Source organism: Pagrus major, chromosome 18, assembly GCF_040436345.1.
Source record: "Pagrus major chromosome 18, Pma_NU_1.0".
In the NCBI taxonomy this organism is placed as follows: Eukaryota; Metazoa; Chordata; class Actinopteri; order Spariformes; family Sparidae; genus Pagrus; species Pagrus major.
This window is the reverse complement of record NC_133232.1, coordinates 30,493,136-30,512,593: the sequence shown is the minus strand read 5'-3', so window position 1 is coordinate 30,512,593 and position 19,458 is coordinate 30,493,136. Positions and strand designations below refer to the sequence as shown.

The 19,458-nt window shown below is 41.4% G+C and overlaps 1 protein-coding gene across 2 annotated transcripts; it reads left to right on the top strand.

The window, feature by feature from the left end:
- The first annotated feature begins 1,327 nt into the window (after positions 1–1,327).
- Positions 1,328–4,185, top strand: mid1ip1l (MID1 interacting protein 1, like). 2 transcript variants are annotated; one of them, XM_073486971.1, is made up of 2 exons: positions 1,328–1,437; positions 2,878–4,185. In XM_073486971.1, exon 2 carries the CDS (start codon positions 2,950–2,952, stop codon positions 3,439–3,441), a length of 492 nt encoding a protein of 163 aa, XP_073343072.1. In that variant the 5' UTR covers positions 1,328–1,437; positions 2,878–2,949; the 3' UTR covers positions 3,442–4,185. The 2 variants fall into 2 exon arrangements, with proteins under 2 accessions (XP_073343072.1, XP_073343073.1); XM_073486972.1 differs by lacking the exon at positions 1,328–1,437 and adding an exon at positions 2,370–2,479.
- Positions 4,186–19,458: the final 15,273 nt, after the last annotated feature.

Below are 19,458 nucleotides of genomic sequence, written 5' to 3'. Positions count from 1 at the left end.
TTAAGACCTAAATATTGAAGGATCTAACAGTTTTTATTTGAGTTTTGATGCCTTAGTGCAGTCTGTTGGTACTCGTCGATGTTAATTCATTTTGATTGTGAGGTTTGGCCCTTTTCGTAGCAAAGAAAACATCTGTAAACTGTACGGTCAAACTAACAACATTTCATGAGCGCAGAAAGGATCACTTTTCTGTAATGTGGACAAATAGAGATGATACTAATCTAGAGCAAGATGTGTCATCCAGAAATCACACACACATCTAGTCTATCACAATATTTATGTATCAACATGTAACGCTTGTTTTCTTGCTCCGGTAGCGTTCTCCAGTCCCAGCCTGACAATTTGTCTTTGTTTACTTTTCTTAAATCTTTTCGACACCAAACGGCAAGACAGCGTTACACTCATACCTGCCCTCCTAATACACAAGCAGGTAGGAACCAGTATTCACTATTAGGCCAGAGGACATAAAATACAACTTCAGTGTTGCACATGTAAATACACATATTAAATAATAATAGCGTTTATAAATGATGATCTAATAATTATTGTGTTCAAACTTAATTCCACAAGTTCAAAATGATGCTGTGGACTCATTCCTACTGAAATAATGTAATTTACCAGTAAACTTCAACAGGTCGACTGCTCAGTAATATTGATTTACACATTACTGTAAATAAGTCTCTGCTTTTTAAGGTCTAAGAAAGGATTGATTTTTCATCTTCAAACTGTATTGATCACACCGGTGTTCATTTTTAATCAATATTAGATTTTTTTTTATATAAACCTACACTAACAAAATGTTATACTCTTTTCCTGTTTCCTCCTGGCTTTTTTAAAAATACATACATATAACCACAAAAAGCCAGATGAGACAGAGATCAATACAACAGCGTTTCAGCTTAAACAAACCATATGGTACTGAATGTCACTGATAAGGTTTTTTTTGCCCTAACTTCTTTAAAAAAAAAGTGTCACCAGATAAACAAATCCCCACTCCAGACAGTTTTAATTCTTTTTTTTTTTTTTTTAACTCTTATGGGTTTTTTTTCACATAGACAAAAAAATAAGAAATATAATAAAAATGCCAGAATACACTGGAGTGGGAAAAGAAAGTAAAAAACAATTTCTGCAAAACAAAATTATGTTTGTCTAGATTATTTTTTCTTTAAATCATTAGATAAGTTCTTGCACGAGCTTCTTAAATGTACTAAAACTGTGAAGTTGAGTTTCAAAAGCTTTTAGTGAGCTACTGGTCACAGGTGTGATCAATAACATCAGTGATAAGCCAATAAGCGCACAGCCACGCCTCACCGTTTATCACCTTCATCAAATACACCTGAGCTGCTCCTCTCAGCACTGCTGACTGTTAGTACGTGCTGATTCACCTGAAGGGTCCATACCTGTGTGAAGGATCTGTGGCCAGTGCAGCACTTTCTGGTAAGAAAATATAGCATTATATACGTACTGTGATTGATTATTTGATTGATAGCTTAAAGGAGCACTATGTAGTTTTGGAGAAGAAATTAAAACTCAGTATTTTAATGTTTATATATTATTGAGGAAACATTTATTTTTTCCATAAACTGAATAAACAAGCTGCTCTCAAGGAAAATAAGGTCCCATAACACTGTTTGAAGCTAGAAAGGTGGCAGGGTCCGCCACGGATAAACAAAGTAAAACGGTATGAAATTGTGTTGTCTCTTTAAGATCAGGTTGTTTAATGCAGTCATGAAAATAAAGTTTCTATAGTTTGTTTAGGGAAATAATTTAGTCAATGAAGATGTTTCAGTGCACCTTTTTTTTAAAAAAAATTATTATTTATTACAGTAAAGCACTGATTAGTGTACAGACAGATTGAACCACCAGGTGGCAGTGTTGTGTAGCATAACAACCAGGCAGCTGTGGATTCAGTGTCTCTGGAGGTAAAGGCGGAAGAACAAGCACAAACTATACTTTTCAAATCCACTTAAAACAAAGAATCTTGAATATTTAATCCTCCTTTTTTTTAATACAAAGTGTATCACTGCAGGTAAACTACACACCTGACATATCTGAGACATGACTCACAACAACTGCAACTGTACAAACTTGCATCAGCCTTCAGGCTACAACCGGCCTGGAAACGATGAAGTAAATAGGGTGCAGCTAATTGTTGACCAGCCCTTGACAAATACATTTGACTGGCAGCTGAGCTCTGCCCCGTGATTGGTCCGTTCGGGATCAGATGCTATGAGAGTCCGCCCACATCCTCCGCGCTGGCCAATCAGCGCGGTGGAGAAATACGAGGAGGGCGGAGCCTGTGTTTTTCCTTCCACCCTGCCCGGCTCGCGCCGTATAAAAGCCGGGTTCAGCCACCAGTCAGTCGAGGAAATACTCAGTTTCCTTCCCGGCGGGTGGTGTGCAGAGCCCGACACGATTTGATCCAGCAAACCGGCACAAATAAGATTTATAATTTTCCTCAAGTCACCTCGTGGTTCAGGTCAGTCACACGTCCTTTCATTTCCGGGTTCTGTGAGCGAATAATGTGAAGGGTTTTTGTTTATTATCAGGAAGTCCAAGGTCATGTTGGTGTGGCTCGACGTCTGTATAATGCAGCAAAGTGATTTTACTGGTGTAGAAGTCGAAATGTATTGTGGGTTATTCTGGTGGTAGAAGTCAGGGTGTGCTGGTGAGGAGATGAGGAAGCTGCAGCGGTTTCATAACATTTCCTGCAGCCATGATGTACTCTAGTGTGTGTGTGTGTGTGTGTGTGTGTGTGTGTGTGTGGTTATGAGCTGGTTGCCTTTTGTGTGTGCTGAATGTGCAAACCTGTGTTTCTCGTCCTTGATGTCGCTCAACCCTTCCTGCATCCTCACGTTTCCCCTCTTCTTCTCGCAGATCACCCACCACTTAAGCTCTGCCTCAGCAACCCCACCCGCCAGCTCTCTACACCGCAACAAAGCCTTCAAGATGATGCAGATCAGCAGCGACCCCGCCAGCAACAAGCACTCCCTCATCAACGTCATGCACCGCTTCATAGCAGCCGCCAACAACATGGACGAGACCATCATGGTGCCGAGCCTGCTGCGAGACGTGCCGCTGGAGGAGCAGGCGGCCAGCGAGGCGGTGGAGAGCAACAACAACGAGTCGCCGTGTCCCAACAAGCAGAGGGACATGTACGAGCACTACCTGCTGCTCAAGTCCATCAAGAACGACATGGAGTGGGGCCTGCTGAAGAGGGAGATGAGCAGCGGGGCCAGCTTCCTGGAGATGGCGGTGAAGCAGGAGGAGCAGCAGCGGGTCACCGGGGAGCTGCTCCTGGACGACAACTCGGACCTGGAGCACCAGTTTCACTATCACCTCAGGGGACTGTTCGGAGTTCTGTCCAAGCTCACGCTGCAGGCCGACCACCTCACCAACAGATACAAGAGAGAAATCGGAGGTGGAAACTTCATGAGATAGAAGTCACTACGTGGTTTTTCTCTCTTCGCCCCCCGCCCCCCCCACCCCTCGGACTGCTTGACTTGCACAATGGGATGTGTTGAGAAGGGGCTCCATCTCTTCCTAATAGATCTCAATGGACAGTGAACTGACCAGGGTAACCACTTCGTGACTTCTGTCACTCCTTGAGTAGCGACACTCCAACTTCCCAGCACCACCAAATGTACCTGAAACCGGTGATGCCTGCACGTGTCCCTCCGGCGCAGAGGTCGACACTTTAAGTGCTCGGTGGAGGTTTTATTGAATCCAGAAGTCCAGATGAAGCACAGCTCTGGTTTATGCAGATACTTGCCCTGCCTTTTATTTTATTATTTTTTTTTTATTTTCTTTGTCTTTTCATTTAAGTTCGAGCATATTTGTCACCAGATTGTGAATAAAAGAAGGTCTCTGACTGTAGGAGAAGTTGAATGCTGGTTATTCTGTCCCTCCTGTAAAAATTTAAAATGGATTTTAGCGCTGAGCTGAAGGGCTCCCACCTGCAGAGCTTTTAAATCTTTCCACTTGGTTTTACTGTAACATGGCGTGCCTTGACTTTTTGTATACCCCCTCATCATGCCCTGTTCGGTTACATTGTCTGACTGCTTAAATGATTCATCGAGATGTTCGTGATGAAATGATGCATTTGTTTGTCCTTGGATATTTCAAAACCAATTTTATATTAAAGCAGAAATGCAGTAAAACTGAAATAAATAATTGGAAACTTGATGTTGGCTTCCTTGTTTTTGTCAGTGCGATCAGGAAGGACGCTGGTGGCATCGATGCCTCTTCCTCTTAATGCCGGTTGTGTAAAGTGCTTAAAGCTTTGCTGGAAGGTACAACGGCTAATTGACTTGCAGCTTTTATGTAATGTTACCTTTGAGGGATTTAAAGGTGCTTTACTGCAAAGCAGGTTTGCAAAAGAGGTCATGGCTCTCAAGCACATTTTGTTAACTCCACACCTTTCCATCTCATTGCCATTTTATGCAAATAGACAGCTGTGCTCACAGGGAAATCACCTGCCATCGTTTCATAGCAAGTTAATACAATATCCTGCAGCTTGTTTACCCTTAGAGTGCAGTAAAGAATTTTTATGGGTTTTTTTTTTAGCACCACCAATAACATTTTCCATCATTGATAACAAACGCCTAAAGCATTGCATTATAATCAAAGTTATTTTTTAAATGTTTTATCAGTTTATGATTAAATACCCAATAGTGCCATCGTGTCAGGGTGTCACCCCGCAACCTGTTTTTGTTCTCGTTTTCCATCTCAAAGTCACAATTTTGCTGATATTTCCAGTCTGCTAATCTGCTCAAACGATGGGAATAACAGCTGGAAGAGGGCTATAAAAGTGTGTTCACTCATCTTAAAGGGGCACTGTGTAGTTCTGGTGAAGAAATTCAAACTCAGCATTTCGATATTTAATTCAATTCAAATTGAATCAATTAATTCAAACATGTTTACCATAACTGAACAAACGAGCTGTTCTCAGAGGAAAATAAGGTCTCAGAACACTGAAGCTAGAAAGGTGGCAGGGTCCGTCACTTGTAAACAAAGTAAAATGGTATGAAATTGTCCTTTTAAGGTCAGTTTGTTTTCAGTTTATTTAGTTGGTTTAGGCTTAAAAACTACATAGTGCACCTTTAAGTGATTAGACTTCATCTGGTTGTGACAAACTTGTTAAAAAAAAATAAAAATGGCACCCCGGTGGCTCAGAGAACATGATCTTTAAAACCTGAGTGGATTTAGAGGATATCAATCTTCAGCGTTGTCACGTCGAACATGATGGCAGCAGAGTATAAATGAGACATTAAATTGATATATATGTCGCTCAAACCGGTTGCCCTCTCCAGCTGCCACATCTATCCATCACTGAGTGAAACCCTCCCCTTAGCAACAGCTCCACCGAGCGCAGCCAATCCGAAAGCAAAGAGCTTTTCCCCCTCTCTCTCTCTGTTTCTCTCTCAATGGCACAGCGGTGATTAAGAGATTGTAGTGTGATGAAGGGCATCCAGGAAGCGAGCGGAGGGCAGGCATGGTCAAACAAACCGGTGCTCCTCTGACCAGCAGTGGCGTGGACGCCGAGGATGAGAGTTTGCATAAAAAGTGCTGCGTGAGCCCTGTGGTGCGAGGCTGCAGGCCTGTCTCTCCACTCACAATGGGCCATACAAATGGCTGCAAATCAAAATGGCTGTGCTGGTCAGTGCGCCTGAGCCCACTCAGACTAACTGGGTCAGCCAAACTGGTGACAGCTGGCCAGACAGGGAATGTGAACAGAACTGAGGTTTCTATGCTTTCAAGATAATACAGAAAATACAGCCATCATATCCATGTGTGTATGTACGAGTTAATCATCGGCCTAAATTAAAGCAAAAAGCTCAATATTTTTGGGAATTCATCTTATCGGCTCTTGTGCCCACTCTCATATCTGTCTGTTAAACCTTAGGCAACAACCTGCAGCCGATTAGCTTAGCTTAGCATGAACATTGCAAACAAGGGAAAACAGCTAGCCCGTCCAACGTTAGCAAAATTCACCAGAGCAGCTAAAACGATCGTAAAATGTTGGCCTGTAGTCTTCAGTTTTTAGTGAACATGTTCATCGCTAGCATTGTTAGCATACAAACTTCAGTAGACATCTCTGCAAATTAACACATAGATGTCTTTTGACTGTTATTTATTCACAGTGTCGATAATAAGAAAAATTCTGGCCTTATCTTACATGTTGATCATGTTGATGTTGATCTATGAGAGTGATATCAAAATGTTCTCACCAAACTTTCTAACAGGAAATGAATGGCAGGCTACCCACAGGCCATGTGGGCTGTATACCCACATGTATAAACTGCTGCCTCAGGACAAATGTGTTATGTAAGCTACTTCTTTGTGACAGTAAATTCTTTGTAAATGTGTAAATAGTACATGTGTGATATCAGATAAATGCTTTCAAGTTGTATTTTTCCATTGCGGACTCAAACCAAACAAATCTCAAAGGTCTTGAACCGTGACATTAATATTCTGCAATGCAGCTCTGACTGCATGAGTCTCCCAAGTCACGTTAACAGCTTGAGAAACCTGAGAGCAAAAGGCTTGCAACCACTCAGTATATTGCAGATTTGAAATGGCTCCAGAGTTGTGAGGAAGATGTGCTGTTTCATCCTGCACTGCAGTTTAAGTGTTTCAAAGTCCATAGTCTAAACTGGCAAATCAAACATTTTATGTGCAATAAGAAATCTGCTTATGCGTCAAGATTCTGGTTTTACGAAGCCGTGACCTTGTCGCAAATCGGGTCACGGCTTCGTAAAAAAACCAGAACCTTGATGGAGACAGCTGTTTATATGTCTGATATTTTTGTCAAGGCCGGGGTGTTGCAAGGGGTTTTGGGTTCAGTGCAATGCGACAGACAGATCTTGGGGCATGGGAGACATTTGGTGTTGAAAGGCCTCTTGAAACTGTGTGGTTGGCAGGTCGTTGCCCCACGCGGCCTGCCAGCATGAGGCTGCGTGATCACAGACTTGGCAGATAATGCCAGTGTCTGCTCGGCCCCGTCTGGCATTGCCAGAGCCGTATCTGTTTCTCAACAGCTGTAAAACTCATACCTGACAGCCTGACAGAAGCAGAGATTATTGCTCCACGAGGCAGCGAGTGTCAGACAGGTGATGTCTGATAGGGTCAATAATGTAATAAATAAAGATTTGTATCTTTTTAGTCGTGCTAATGTGCTTCCACCTTTAACATGTACCTGCCTGTCATGCCTACAACAGGTTTGCTCTTATCGCACCTTGTTCTGCACTTTTCTATGGTAACAGCACTGCTCCCTGAGTAAACGCCCGACTGCATTCACTGAACTGTTTGCTGTAATAAGGCATGCTTCAGTTCACCTTTGAGCCAATTGTGAAATCAAATAAAAAGACAAACGCGTGACTGTAAGCGAATTTGGAAACAATTTATTTTCTGTCTCCAGACGGCTTTTGAAGGGTAACTCCATCAGTTTTACACATTAAAGTGTGTTTACGGGTCAGTACAACTACATATGTGAAAAACGTGGTAAAAAGCCTTTTGTGGCTCCAGAGGAAGCTGCATGTAATCTGGTAAATTATCTCCAGTGATGTCACTCAGTGGCTAAGATGCATTGTGGGTAATGTAGATGCCAGGTTTTAAAAAAGCTCCTTTAAAAACTGTTTCAGCAGAACCAGAGATATCACCTCTGTCCCCTCATCTCTTAGTGGTAACTTTGTGTCTCTTTGTGGAAGTTTGTCGTCTCTGTGGTAGTTTGTTGTCTCGTTGTCATAACTTTGTTTGTGCTTTTCTTGTCTTTGTGGTAACTTTGTGTCTCTTTGTGGTAGTTTGTCGTCTCTTTGCAGTAACTTTTTGTCTCTTTGAGGTAACCTTTTTATTGCTTTTCTTGTCTTTGCGGTAATTTGTTACTTTTTGTGGTAGTTTTTCATGTCTTAGTGGTAACTTTGTGTCTCTTTGCAGCAACTTTTTGTCTCTTCGTAGTAACTTTTTGTCTCTTTGTAGTAGCCTTGTTATTGCTTTTCATATCTTTGTGGTAAATTTGCGAGAACAGCCTTCAGTGCCATTCTTTGCTCTTCTATTAATGAAGAAATACTGTCTAGTCCTGATATAACTGATGCTATAGCAGCTACGCTAACATCTCGAGGAGTTGCCATTTTTGTTTTTAAACTAATAGTCGCCAGTAGTTCCTCATAGGACGCTGTCTGTTTGCGTCTCCCATCATAAGCACATGGTTTGAAGCTCGGCAAGATGGTGATCTCGTGAATGCAGCTGCTGCGCGAGGTAGGTATGAAGTAGCATACAACAGAAATACCAAAAAAGTAGCATGAAATTCTTACGTACAGCGCTCGAGTAAATGCTCTTGGTTACTTCCCACCAGCTGAACTTGAAGGATCCCTCCAGTAATTGCTTAACGTGCTTCCATGGTAACTGTTGCTTGAGATTAAAACAGGTTTGTTGTTGTGTAATGTGATGCATGTTGCCCACATACGTTGCTGGGCTTCGCTGTTGTGTAAAATTTTCTCATGTGAAAGAGGGTGAAGCCCACATCATTGTGCAAGGCTCAGACTCACAATATGATGCCTTGTGCTGCAGATGTAATGAGAACCAGCACGCTCACTGATGTCGTTAACATTTCTGTTTGTCGTCTCCCTAACAGCACCAGAGCACCACGGTCGCAGTAAACATCCGTGAAGGAAACAGACTTCTTCTGAAAGTCATAATTATATCATAACTCATGAAATCTCTCCTCCAGCTATGAATGACTTAACGTAATAAAAAAAGTGTTGTCGTCAGCAAGGTTTGCTGAATGAAGAACGACACGATTCAACTAGAAACAGATCAAACACAAGGCAGTGACTAACGGTAGCATGTTTAACTCCATGTGATCATGTGTCACTTAATGTTTCATTGCTTTGGCTTTAATAGGAAGACAGTACTGTTTGATTACGGTCTGAAGGTCACACGTAGGAGGAAGTGACTTTAGTTGTACGCAGCACTTAAATCAGGAACTGAGATGTTGTGGGTCCAGGCACGGGTTCAGACTCGGGCACAGTTTTAGAGACGGGGAGCAGTAAAATGACTAAAAATGTGTGAAGACTCAAGTTTAAAGCCTCGGTTCACGGCAACAATAAACTACATTATCGACAGTTCAAATAGTCTGACATGAAACTGAATCAATAAAGCTGCTATTTGCAGCACGGACATGGACGGACTGTGGGAAAATAGGCTGCTGGACACAGACGTTTAAAAGGTCTCCTCGGCTCATACACCAGAGGAGACACCCCGACTGAGAGAGAAACATTTTGTCTCACTGACGTCTTTTTGTGTCACTGGTTGTTGTGCATAGTCAGTTTTTTGTCTCTCCGTTGTCATTATGCATCTTTTTGTAGTAAACTTGAGTCTGGTAATTTTATGTCTTTGATGAAAATTGGTGTCTCTTCATGGTAGTTTGTTGTCTCTTTGTAGTATCTTTGTGTCTCTTTGTGGTAGTTTTTTGATTTTCAATCCAATAATACATGTTGCATATAATACTTTTACTTATTGACTTTTACTTGTTTAAATTAAGTAAAGGATATGAATACTTTCACCACTGGTACCACTGACGTACTTTTATAAGCTGTTTTTCTGGGTGACTATTCCCTGATTATAATTGTAACACTTAACAAAGCCTCTGTCTTAACCTACGCTTATGGCACAAAAACATCAACATTTGACCCTGTGTATGAAGTCTCAGTGTTTTAAATGCAGGCTGCAGTTTGTCCAGCTTCAGATCACCGTGAGCTCTTTTGTCTCGCCAGCATGGAGAATCAGATGTATAGACGGGAACATCATGTTCTCTTCTAGGCGGAGGCTTTTCCACCGAACCCTCACCACACAGATGCAACACCCCCCCCCCCCCCCCCACTCTGCTTCTCCCCTCGACTTTATGATGAGACCTGGACCTGTCAGACAGCTGTGTTCTCTGTTTTGGGGAAAATAATCAGTCTGAGTGGTTTGGGCTTCCTTGCTGGTGAAACTTACCAACCAAATCTGAGATGGGAGAAGAAAATATTGATTTCAAAGCACGATAAAGCTTTTCTTCATTTTTCCAAAAAGGGAAAACTGTAATCTACCCACACTGTGTGTTACACTTGGAAAATCCCAGTGAACATGCCACTCTACCATCGCTGATGAATCCCACACCACGATCAGTATGTGAGCGCCTCTTACAGAACATAGGGAGGAATGTATGAGGTTATGTAAGAGATGAGTGGGTGTGGAGTCCAGCTGGAGCAGCTTACAGCCTGACACAGAGTGTCTCTGAGAGCGAACAATCCCCTCCGCCCGCCCTTTTTTTCCCCTTGCTGCTCACACACTTGCTGATCCCTTTATGTACTGCTTATATAGGTCAATACAACCTCCTGTCGTGCACATAATGTGCACACGCATGTAGACTCAAGATCGGGTTAGTCCAGGATGTGCATCGTGTGAGCTTTGGCTCGTATGCTTCATGTGTTTTTCCAAAGATGAACTCTCTGAGCCTTTTGTTGTAGTAATGGAAACACTACTTGAATCTAAGTAAAGATGGCCGCTCTTTACAAACCCTGTAACAAATAAGTGAGTTTCCTTTTTGCAAAATTTTACTTTGAAGTTTTACAGTATAAACAGTAAAATGTACTTGAAGTAAAAGTATTCTGTAGACAGAAAAGCTATGTTCAGAGTGCTCAGTGGTGGAATGTAACTAAGTACATTTACTCAAGTACTATACCTACAAAGGTACAAAGGTACTTGTACTTTACTTGAGTAGTTCCATTTTCTGCTACTTTATACTTCCCCTCCACTACATTTTGGATGCAAATATTGTACTTTTAACACACTACATTTATTTAATAACTTTAGTTACTATCACTTTGTAGATTGCATCAGAGTAGCACATTTTTAATTTAATGTATTTTATCTGCATTTTTTTTAAAAACCCTTTGATTCTGATAATCAGTCGACCCCTAGAACAAAGTATATAAATACATGTAAACACATGTTTAAAATACTTGCTTATACTTTTGATCCTTGAGTACATTTAATATCTAGATACTTTTACCCAAATACGATTCATATGGGTGACATTAACTTTTACCAGAGTAATATTTTAACACAATATCTTTACTTTTACTCAAGTACGACTTTTAGGTACTTTTTACAACACTGAGTAAAAGTAGTCGTAGTACCACAGTGGAGAAATACTCTGTTACATGTAAAAGTCATGTAAGTACAAAAGGAAGTAATATAAACTACGTATCAGGATTCAAAATATACTTGAAGTACCAAAAGTGAAAGTACTTATTATGCAGAATATCTAATTTCAGAATCATTTACATAATATTATTGGATTATATTGTCACTCTATGTGATATTTTTCACAATATCGAGTATCGAACAGCTGTTATGTCATCTTGGGGCTTTTATTTTGAAAAGAAAATACATGCAGAACTGTTTTCCTCGCCATAAGTGGGTGTTCACGAGGATGATATATTAAAATCTGGACACAGCTACAACTTCCCAGCTATAAAATAACTTTGGGTTTAGCGCTTGGCTAACTTGAACGGGGATGAAATAATCTTTCCAAATTTAATTGGACTGAATGGCTCAATTTATGACAGTCAAACAAGTCATTTCGCCGGGGCTGTGACACTGTAAAAAAATTATCCACCGTTTTACAGCCGCTTCTTTCACAATGTAAGCTTACGTGGATAAGTCTCGTTGGGCCCCGGTGCATCACGTTACACGGTTTGGCCACTGTGACAGTTGTCATCAAAGCCTGGCACTCTTCCTGGAGGCTCGGTGTTCACTAAACATGGCAACACCACAAATTCGGGTTCCCACCTCACAGTCCATCACCAGCGCAGTTCCAGTGTTGAAAACGTCGCAATATTTGGGCTGGACAATATCGTGATAACACATTTTGGATATCGCCCAAGTCTACTTTTTACATTAGTTATTGCAGTAGTTCTTATCTTATCTTAACCTAACTTAACTGCTTTATCTATCTGAATACAAGCACGTCAAAACAACTGAGCGAGTGCTTCCCACCACTCATTTGTTGGCCTTGTGTCTCTCCGTGTGTTCCTCGGGCCGTCATATAACTCTAATCACCAGACAGGTAGCTGATAAGAATCAGGGTGATCCCTCGCTGCAGAAATCCTCTGCTCTCTGCAACACAGCGAGATAAAGAGTTGAGTTCAGTCAGGTCAGAGCGCGTGTCCCACTCAGGCCGGCTGCTGTATTTAATCTAATCTGCAAGACAAGAACTGAGACAATGGCCAGGCTGTGTGTGCGAGCGTGCTCTCTAACATGAAGCCCTCTGTTGTCAGTGGAGCTGCTGGAAACCCATTGAACTCACAGAAAAACACAGTGATCAGATTTCCAACATCAGAGTTTGTTTGTAGCACGAAACTCGAGATTTATCTTTCACCAAGTTCCTCGCGATTCGAGAAGCTTCTCGGTTTCTTTTGTCGACGTCAGCATGTTTTTCTGACAGTTTTGCAATTTCAAAACATTTCACAAAGAAGGATAGCAACGATGCTAGTCGTTGTCGTAGTCCCAGGTTTTAGTTCAGTCGATTTCCTGACTACGTTGAACCTTTATCCTCATGTGTGATGTGTTTTACTTTCCACTTCCTGTATTTGTCTGTTTTCCCACCCTCAGGGTTTCTTCATTAGCTCTTCTTGTGTATTTACATAAGTCTTCTGTGTCTCCTGTGTCCTCTGTGGCTTCTGGTTTGTCTTCAGTTCAGTTTTCCTCTTTTCCTTGGACTTTCCGTTGCCTGACTTTTGCTGTTTTGCATTTTGGATTTTTGGATATCAGCTCATCATTGAAGCTCACTTTTTATTGTTCTGCCTGCTTGCCTCCTCCAAAAAAGAAAAAATCAACAAAACTCAACTCATGGACCACGACGAGCTGTAATGTCTGTAAAATACAATTTCTAGTCAGGAGGGAAACACAGGCAACATGTTGAAACACCTCTCGAAACTGTGGAGAGACGAGTCCACGAATTCCATGTGTTTGACACTCGACACACAAGAACCTCTGCTTGACAACAGAGCAGTAAATTAGTAACAGAGGGTAAATATCCTGTGTTATGTTAGTTCGTTGGATGTTATGTCACCCAGGCAGGCTCAGCAGATTTTTTACACACAGAATATTGGTTAGAAATCAGTGAGGGAATTATTGTATATACTAACTTTTATATTAAGTTTATTTTTTTATAGTAGTTTACTTATTTTTCCTAAATGTATCTTATTTTTATTGTTATTCTATCAGGCACTGATGTCAGCATTTACTCTGTTTACGCATTTTTTTTATTAGGCTGTTGTGTCTTTGTACTTTATTCTGAGTTTTATCTTCTTAAAGAATTCGACCGATAAGCAGAATCAATAATGGTATTGGCATCGCTAACATCTTATCAATTCTCGTTCCCTCCTGTGATTTTGTTTTGAGTACTTGTTGTTAACCTCAGTTAACTTCCATCCAAGCACCTCGACCACCTACACATCGCTGCTCACATCCAGTAACATGAGCTGAAGTCTGTTATCACGGCGTGAAGACGTTTCCTCTGAATCTCCCTTGTATCATGTTTTTGTATCATAACCCCAGAAACTCAGTACATTAAGCTCCATTATAGTTTTGATTAAAACATTTGAATAACTTTATTTAAAAAAAACCCAAAAAACAGTGCTAATGCTCTGCACATTAAGAGCATTTTTATTCATTTCCTCATCTTCAGGGGAAGAGTTTCTCAATTGTGTGGGCGGTGGAGCTTTATAAGGGCATGTACAGGCTGGATGAGATGTTGGCACACCAGCAAAACAAACTCTTAGACTTTTTAACAGAAGAGTCAACATCTTTCAGTGCTTCAATGTCCACTGACCTCAAAGATACACACAATGTGTTCTAGTGAATGTAAACACAAGTTGTGTTTGTTTACACCGAAACCTCACAGGTCAGCTTCAACTGCTTTCATCTCCCGACACTTCAGCTGCAACTACAACTGCATACAACTCTTTACTCATCGTCTTCTTACAGGGTTTAAAATACAGCTATAACATTCCAGCTCACACTTCAGCTCCTTTCATTGTTTATACTCACACCTACACTTCAGCTATGACAGAGCTTCAACTTCTGTAAGCAGGTTAACTGAAACAGCTGATATCATCTTGACACTTCAGCTGCTTTCAGCTCTAACTTGTCACTGACACTTCACCTCCTTTCAGTGCTTCAGCTGACAGTTTAACTGCTTTCAGTTCTTTCTCTTCAGTGTTTTTCAATGCTTATAAACTGGCAACTAAACTTTACACAGCTTTTTGCAATTACACTTTAACTGACTTCACTTCTTTCAGCTTTACCTTTTTATTGACACATCAGCTCCTTTCAGTGCCTCAACATCAACCGACTCTTCCAGTTGTTTTACAGCTTCAACCTGAATTGAAAATCACAACGGCAACACTCAATACTACAATATTAATCAAGCAACATATCAGCTGACATGAAAGTACTGAAAGCAGTTAACTGCTTTCAGTACTTTCATGTCAGCTGATATGTCTGTCGCATTCATGGCTGAGATACTCTCTTACATTAAAGCCAACAGTTCAACTGCTTTCAGCTCTTGCTAACCTACAAACTGCCGACTCAAGTTCTTAAAGCACCGAAATTAAAATTTCACATGATTTTAGCGAGTACACTTCAACTGACTGCAAGTCACTTCAGCTCCTTTCACTACTTCAACTCAAACTGCAACTCCCACTTATGCAGCTGACGTGCTTTCAGTGCTTTTATGACACTTCACTTTTATGACACTTCCCTTTTATAAATACAATATTTATCATGCAGCTGACGACTGAACTGCTTTCGGACCTTTTACGTCAACTGACTTAATTTGCTTTCACTTGTTGCACACCAGCATAACGTTTTGTTGCTTTCAGTCTGTTTCAGTGCTTACATGCATACTGGCTAAATTTCAGTTCCTCAACTTTAAACCAACACTTCAACTCCTACAAGAGCTCCAAATTAAACTAACTCTCGTTATTTCACATGCAAAGAATCAGCATTTTGCAGCCTTTTCTAGTTACATTAACCTTCATGTAGCTCAAAATACAAAGTGCAGATGTCACTGAGTTTTAGCCAGATTTCATGACTGTGTCAGGGCGACTGGTTACACGCAGGCCGTCTGAAATGTTGGCTGCATAGATGCTAACTCAGATGTCTGGACAAGGTCAGCACCCTTGCGACATAGCGCGGGGCAATACATGACAGTGTTATTTTCCCCCTGGGTTATATTTAGAGCTGTAGGAGCGAAGCCAACGAGCCTGAGATAACACCGGATTAAACACAGTTCAGTGTCCTAATATTAACATGAACAAAGTATATTTAACAGACTACTCAGAGTGTTATTTGAAAAACGGTGCTGCAGCTTCTATGATTTATCGATATGTTTTAAAGTCTGCAGACATGCCCGGCTGTGCAGAGAGAATGATTAGCATAACAAAGGAGTGCTGTGCAGTCTCAGGAGACGACGGCTCAAAGTTTCAGGAGTTTGTTCTGTCTCCAGCAATACAACGCTCCTCAGATGTCCAAAGAACATGTCAGACAGATTACAACATGTTTAAGATTCTGGTGAGCAGCCGACAGAGCAATATGTCAAGTTGTTTTCAATGGGGACTGAGTGAAAAGAAAGTATCTGGGCTGAGCTTCAGATGCAAGTTAAGCAGGCAGGACTTTCTCCTTTGGTGGCTTTTAGTGGGTTTTTTTTCAAAGAGCTCTGTTACATAACCCGAGCAAAGCGCCGTTAGAAGAGACAACAGATGTCCTCTGTTAACCCCGACGCAAGAGGAACTAATCTTCATAACAAAAAATACACAGATGGACATAAAATGATCATTTACAACCTGAGAAAAAGACTTTTTGGAGCATGGCTGCATGTGGGAATTCAGTTTTATTCAAAGATTTGGTGAAAAGAAAGAGTTCATGGTGTTCAGGAGAGTTTATTTTAAAACATAAGAAGTTCACACACACATACACACACTTCATTTGACGTATACTAAACTGTCCCTTTGTGTCTCTATGTAAGGACAATACACAGCTCCAACAGGCAATCCTCCCTTCCTCTTTCCATGTCAGTCTGTCAGTAGGTCTTGTGCAGACTTGCCCTCGTTTTCGTCCAATCAGATGCCACTGCCCCGCAACGGGAGGCCAATGAGCGCCGAGGCATGACAGGGGCTTGGTGAACGGGGCGGCCCTCAGAGCTCAGCCCCATGTATGATGTAAGACCTGATTTACAGGAGAGTAATTTCCCTCCCAGAAACCCCTCTGAAATATGATCACTTGGAACATCTTGAACCGTCTGGATAGCTTGCCACTAAAAAAAAATACAACAAAAACTTTAAATAGTTTACACCAAACTCCAAAGGATTTTTCATGTATTTAAGAATCTATTCTTCTTCCACAGCCATAAGTAGATTAAACAGATATATAAAGAGTGCCATGCTGGGAACTGACGCCCAGTGGCTGCAGTGCCTGAACTCGAGTAACCTCATGGGGACTGCACAGGTTACACTGTGGTTAGGACCATCTGTACCATGAGGCCCTGCGAGGGGCTGCGGCTGGTATGTTACGCCTCGGCACAATGAAACATCTCTGCGTCTCACAGTCACACTGAGACATCAAACAGAGGCCCATATGCTCCCAGGATAATGTTGAAATACAGGATTTCATAACTGCTGAAATATTAGTGGTAGCATGAGGAGAAACATGCTTCTTCCCGGCTGAGTTTTGTTTTGCATCCGTAGAAAATTGAATGTTTGTGTTCATAGCACCAAAAGTTAAATACATCTGATCAGTAAGTGTGATTTAAAGGCCCATTTGTGGGAAAAGCTGATTTTTGAATCTCATTCCCAACTCATTAGTATTACACTTTGGGATGGTGGTCAAACGGACCCACAATCCCAAAAGCGTCAGTGTTTGACGAGTTCATAGTGACACCCGAAAATCAACTTTTCTTTTCAACAAAACAGACCTTTAAAGGCACCTTTCGGTCACTTTTCTGCTTTCTTTTAGTGCAATTCTTGTAGATAATTGATCATCTCACTTACACAGATGTATATTTGTTTCATTTTGAAGGGTAATAACGTTAAATTCTGAGAAATTAGCGAGAGAAATCTGAAACGAATATCACATTTTTGTGTGTTTAGTCTGGGAGTAGACTTTCCCAACATGAGCCGCTGGCCTTCAGACTGGAAGTCACAACATGCCTCACATGATGCCCACCTCCTCCTCCTCCTCCTCCTCCTCCTGCTGTGTTGCTCTGTAACTTTAGATAACATGGCTCCATCGTGTCTTGAACAGCCGTGTCTGAACAGTGAGGTGAAAAGAATTTGTAGAAGTGTTTGCTTCATATTTCTGGGCGCTGCTTTGATCCTCACAAACAGGTTGGACACTTTAGATTGCTCTTACGTGGGCTCAAACCTGAGTTAAAGGCTTTTTTTTCAGGTAATAAATAATATAATGTGAAATCTCTAGTAAGTCATGAATTGAAGCTGACTGAGATCAGACAGACTCAGGCAGCAGATTGCTCCTCTCAGGTTAAACATTAACTAAGTCGTTGTCATTGGTTCCCTCTAGTGGATAAAATACAGTCAGACCACCCTGAACGTCTGAGTTTCCACAAAAAAATCACTGAAACATTTTCAGTCCTGAGCCTCGCAGTTACTTTTGGAAACGGCAGCTGTCTTTCAGCACAACGTCCACACACTCTTCAGCCTCACACAGGTTTTTATCAGCAGGCTGAGTTCGCTCACTTGACCTTCCGTGATTCTGAGCACGTCTCGCCCGTCTTATCTTTGCTGGCTTGAAGTGAAACCAAGCTTTAGCGAGATTTGCCTGCGAGTGACATCATTCTGTAAATGGTAAACTTTACAGCAGTTACCGGGAGAAGGGTCAGTGAACTGAGGCAGTAATGTCGGATAAACAGCACCGACACCTTAAAGAGGGTTAGGGTTATGAAATGGTGTTGTCCTTTAAGCTCAGTTTGTTGATTCAGTCATGAAAACAAAGAGTTTATTTCGTTTGTTTAGCCGTAAAAATAATCAGTCAACGAAGATGTTTCTCTTAGTATTAACATTTATCCCCAAAACTGCATACTGCACCTTTAAATTAGTGGTTATTCCAGTCCGTGTAAAACTTCGACAGCAAAACCAAACTGGGTGTATTGAAGTGAGCAAAGGCATGTGTACTATTTATGAATTCAACTTTTCATCGGGAGGACAAATAATCTCAAAGGTCAATCTGACGACTGTGTGAGATTGCTGAAAGCTCCACACCAGGCGAGTAAGTGGACCTTGAAATGAGATTGTTTAGTCAACATTTTTAATCTTGCTTTTTGTTTCTGGGAAGGATCGTTTTTATGGAGAAAAACAAGTACGCACATTCATAAAAACCCACACAAAACCCAAGGAAACAGACCCTTTTCTTCTTCAGGCGCTAGCTGCACGAACAAAGATCAGATTTTAGGCCCCAGTATTCCCTCTGTGGCCTCTTTCAGCAGGATGTCGCAAAAATTGTTCAGCAGTGGTCTGATAAAAACACAGTGACATAGTGTACGGCTGTTTTGGTCATTGGCTTTATACACTTTCTGCTGTGAAACCTCTAAAACCAAAATTCTTTGCACATGGGGGAACCTGGGACAGAAGTTGAGGGGTCCTTGACGTGAAAAAGTTTGAGGGACATGACGAAGAGTTCAAGGTGTTGACTTCGCCTCCTAAGATCTCAATCGATCAGCATCTGTAGGATGTGCTGAAACAAGTCAGCAAAGCAGAGAAAGCTCAAACACATGACGGCTTACTGACAGACGAGACACCACAAACCCACAGATGAAAGCACATTTAAGTAGTTGTACGTTTTTTGTGCTCCAAAATTTCGTGCTAAGGCTGCGCAAATAAAGGAGCAAGAGGCTCAAGGCGCACTGTCATTACGAAGTAGTGTGTCTCAAGTGTACGCATACTGCAGGCGACAGTATGTACTTTGTAAGGTCAGCTGCAGTACGTACTATAAATGAAAAGAACAAGTGTGTGATTTGGAGCACAGCCCATGTTTTGGCCTAAGATACCCGTTTGGTTGCCACATATACGGTGAGGAACGTCCCTACTTCCTTTTTACTACCGTTTTTGTTGACAGTCACGGCTGGAAATTGTACCGAGGCCTCCTTTAAAATATCCAATATTCAAATATCGAAACTCAGTCTGAGCCTGTGGTCACTCCACAACCATCCCCTCCACCTCCTGATATGAGTCAGGTAATAAACATGTAAAAAAAATGTTAACAGAAATGTTAACTGCTGACATTTTCACCTTTATTCAACATCCTGACAGCGGAGACAGACGGGTGACCCTCCAGGAGTCGAACCTGTGTCATTGTGATCGTGTAGCATGTACACTGGATCAATACTCTAGGCAGACA

Excerpts from the sequence above, each read along its gene's own strand:
- mid1ip1l (XM_073486971.1), top strand. The coding sequence starts at position 2,950 with ATGATGCAGATCAGCAGCGACCCCGCCAGCAACAAGCACTCCCTCATC.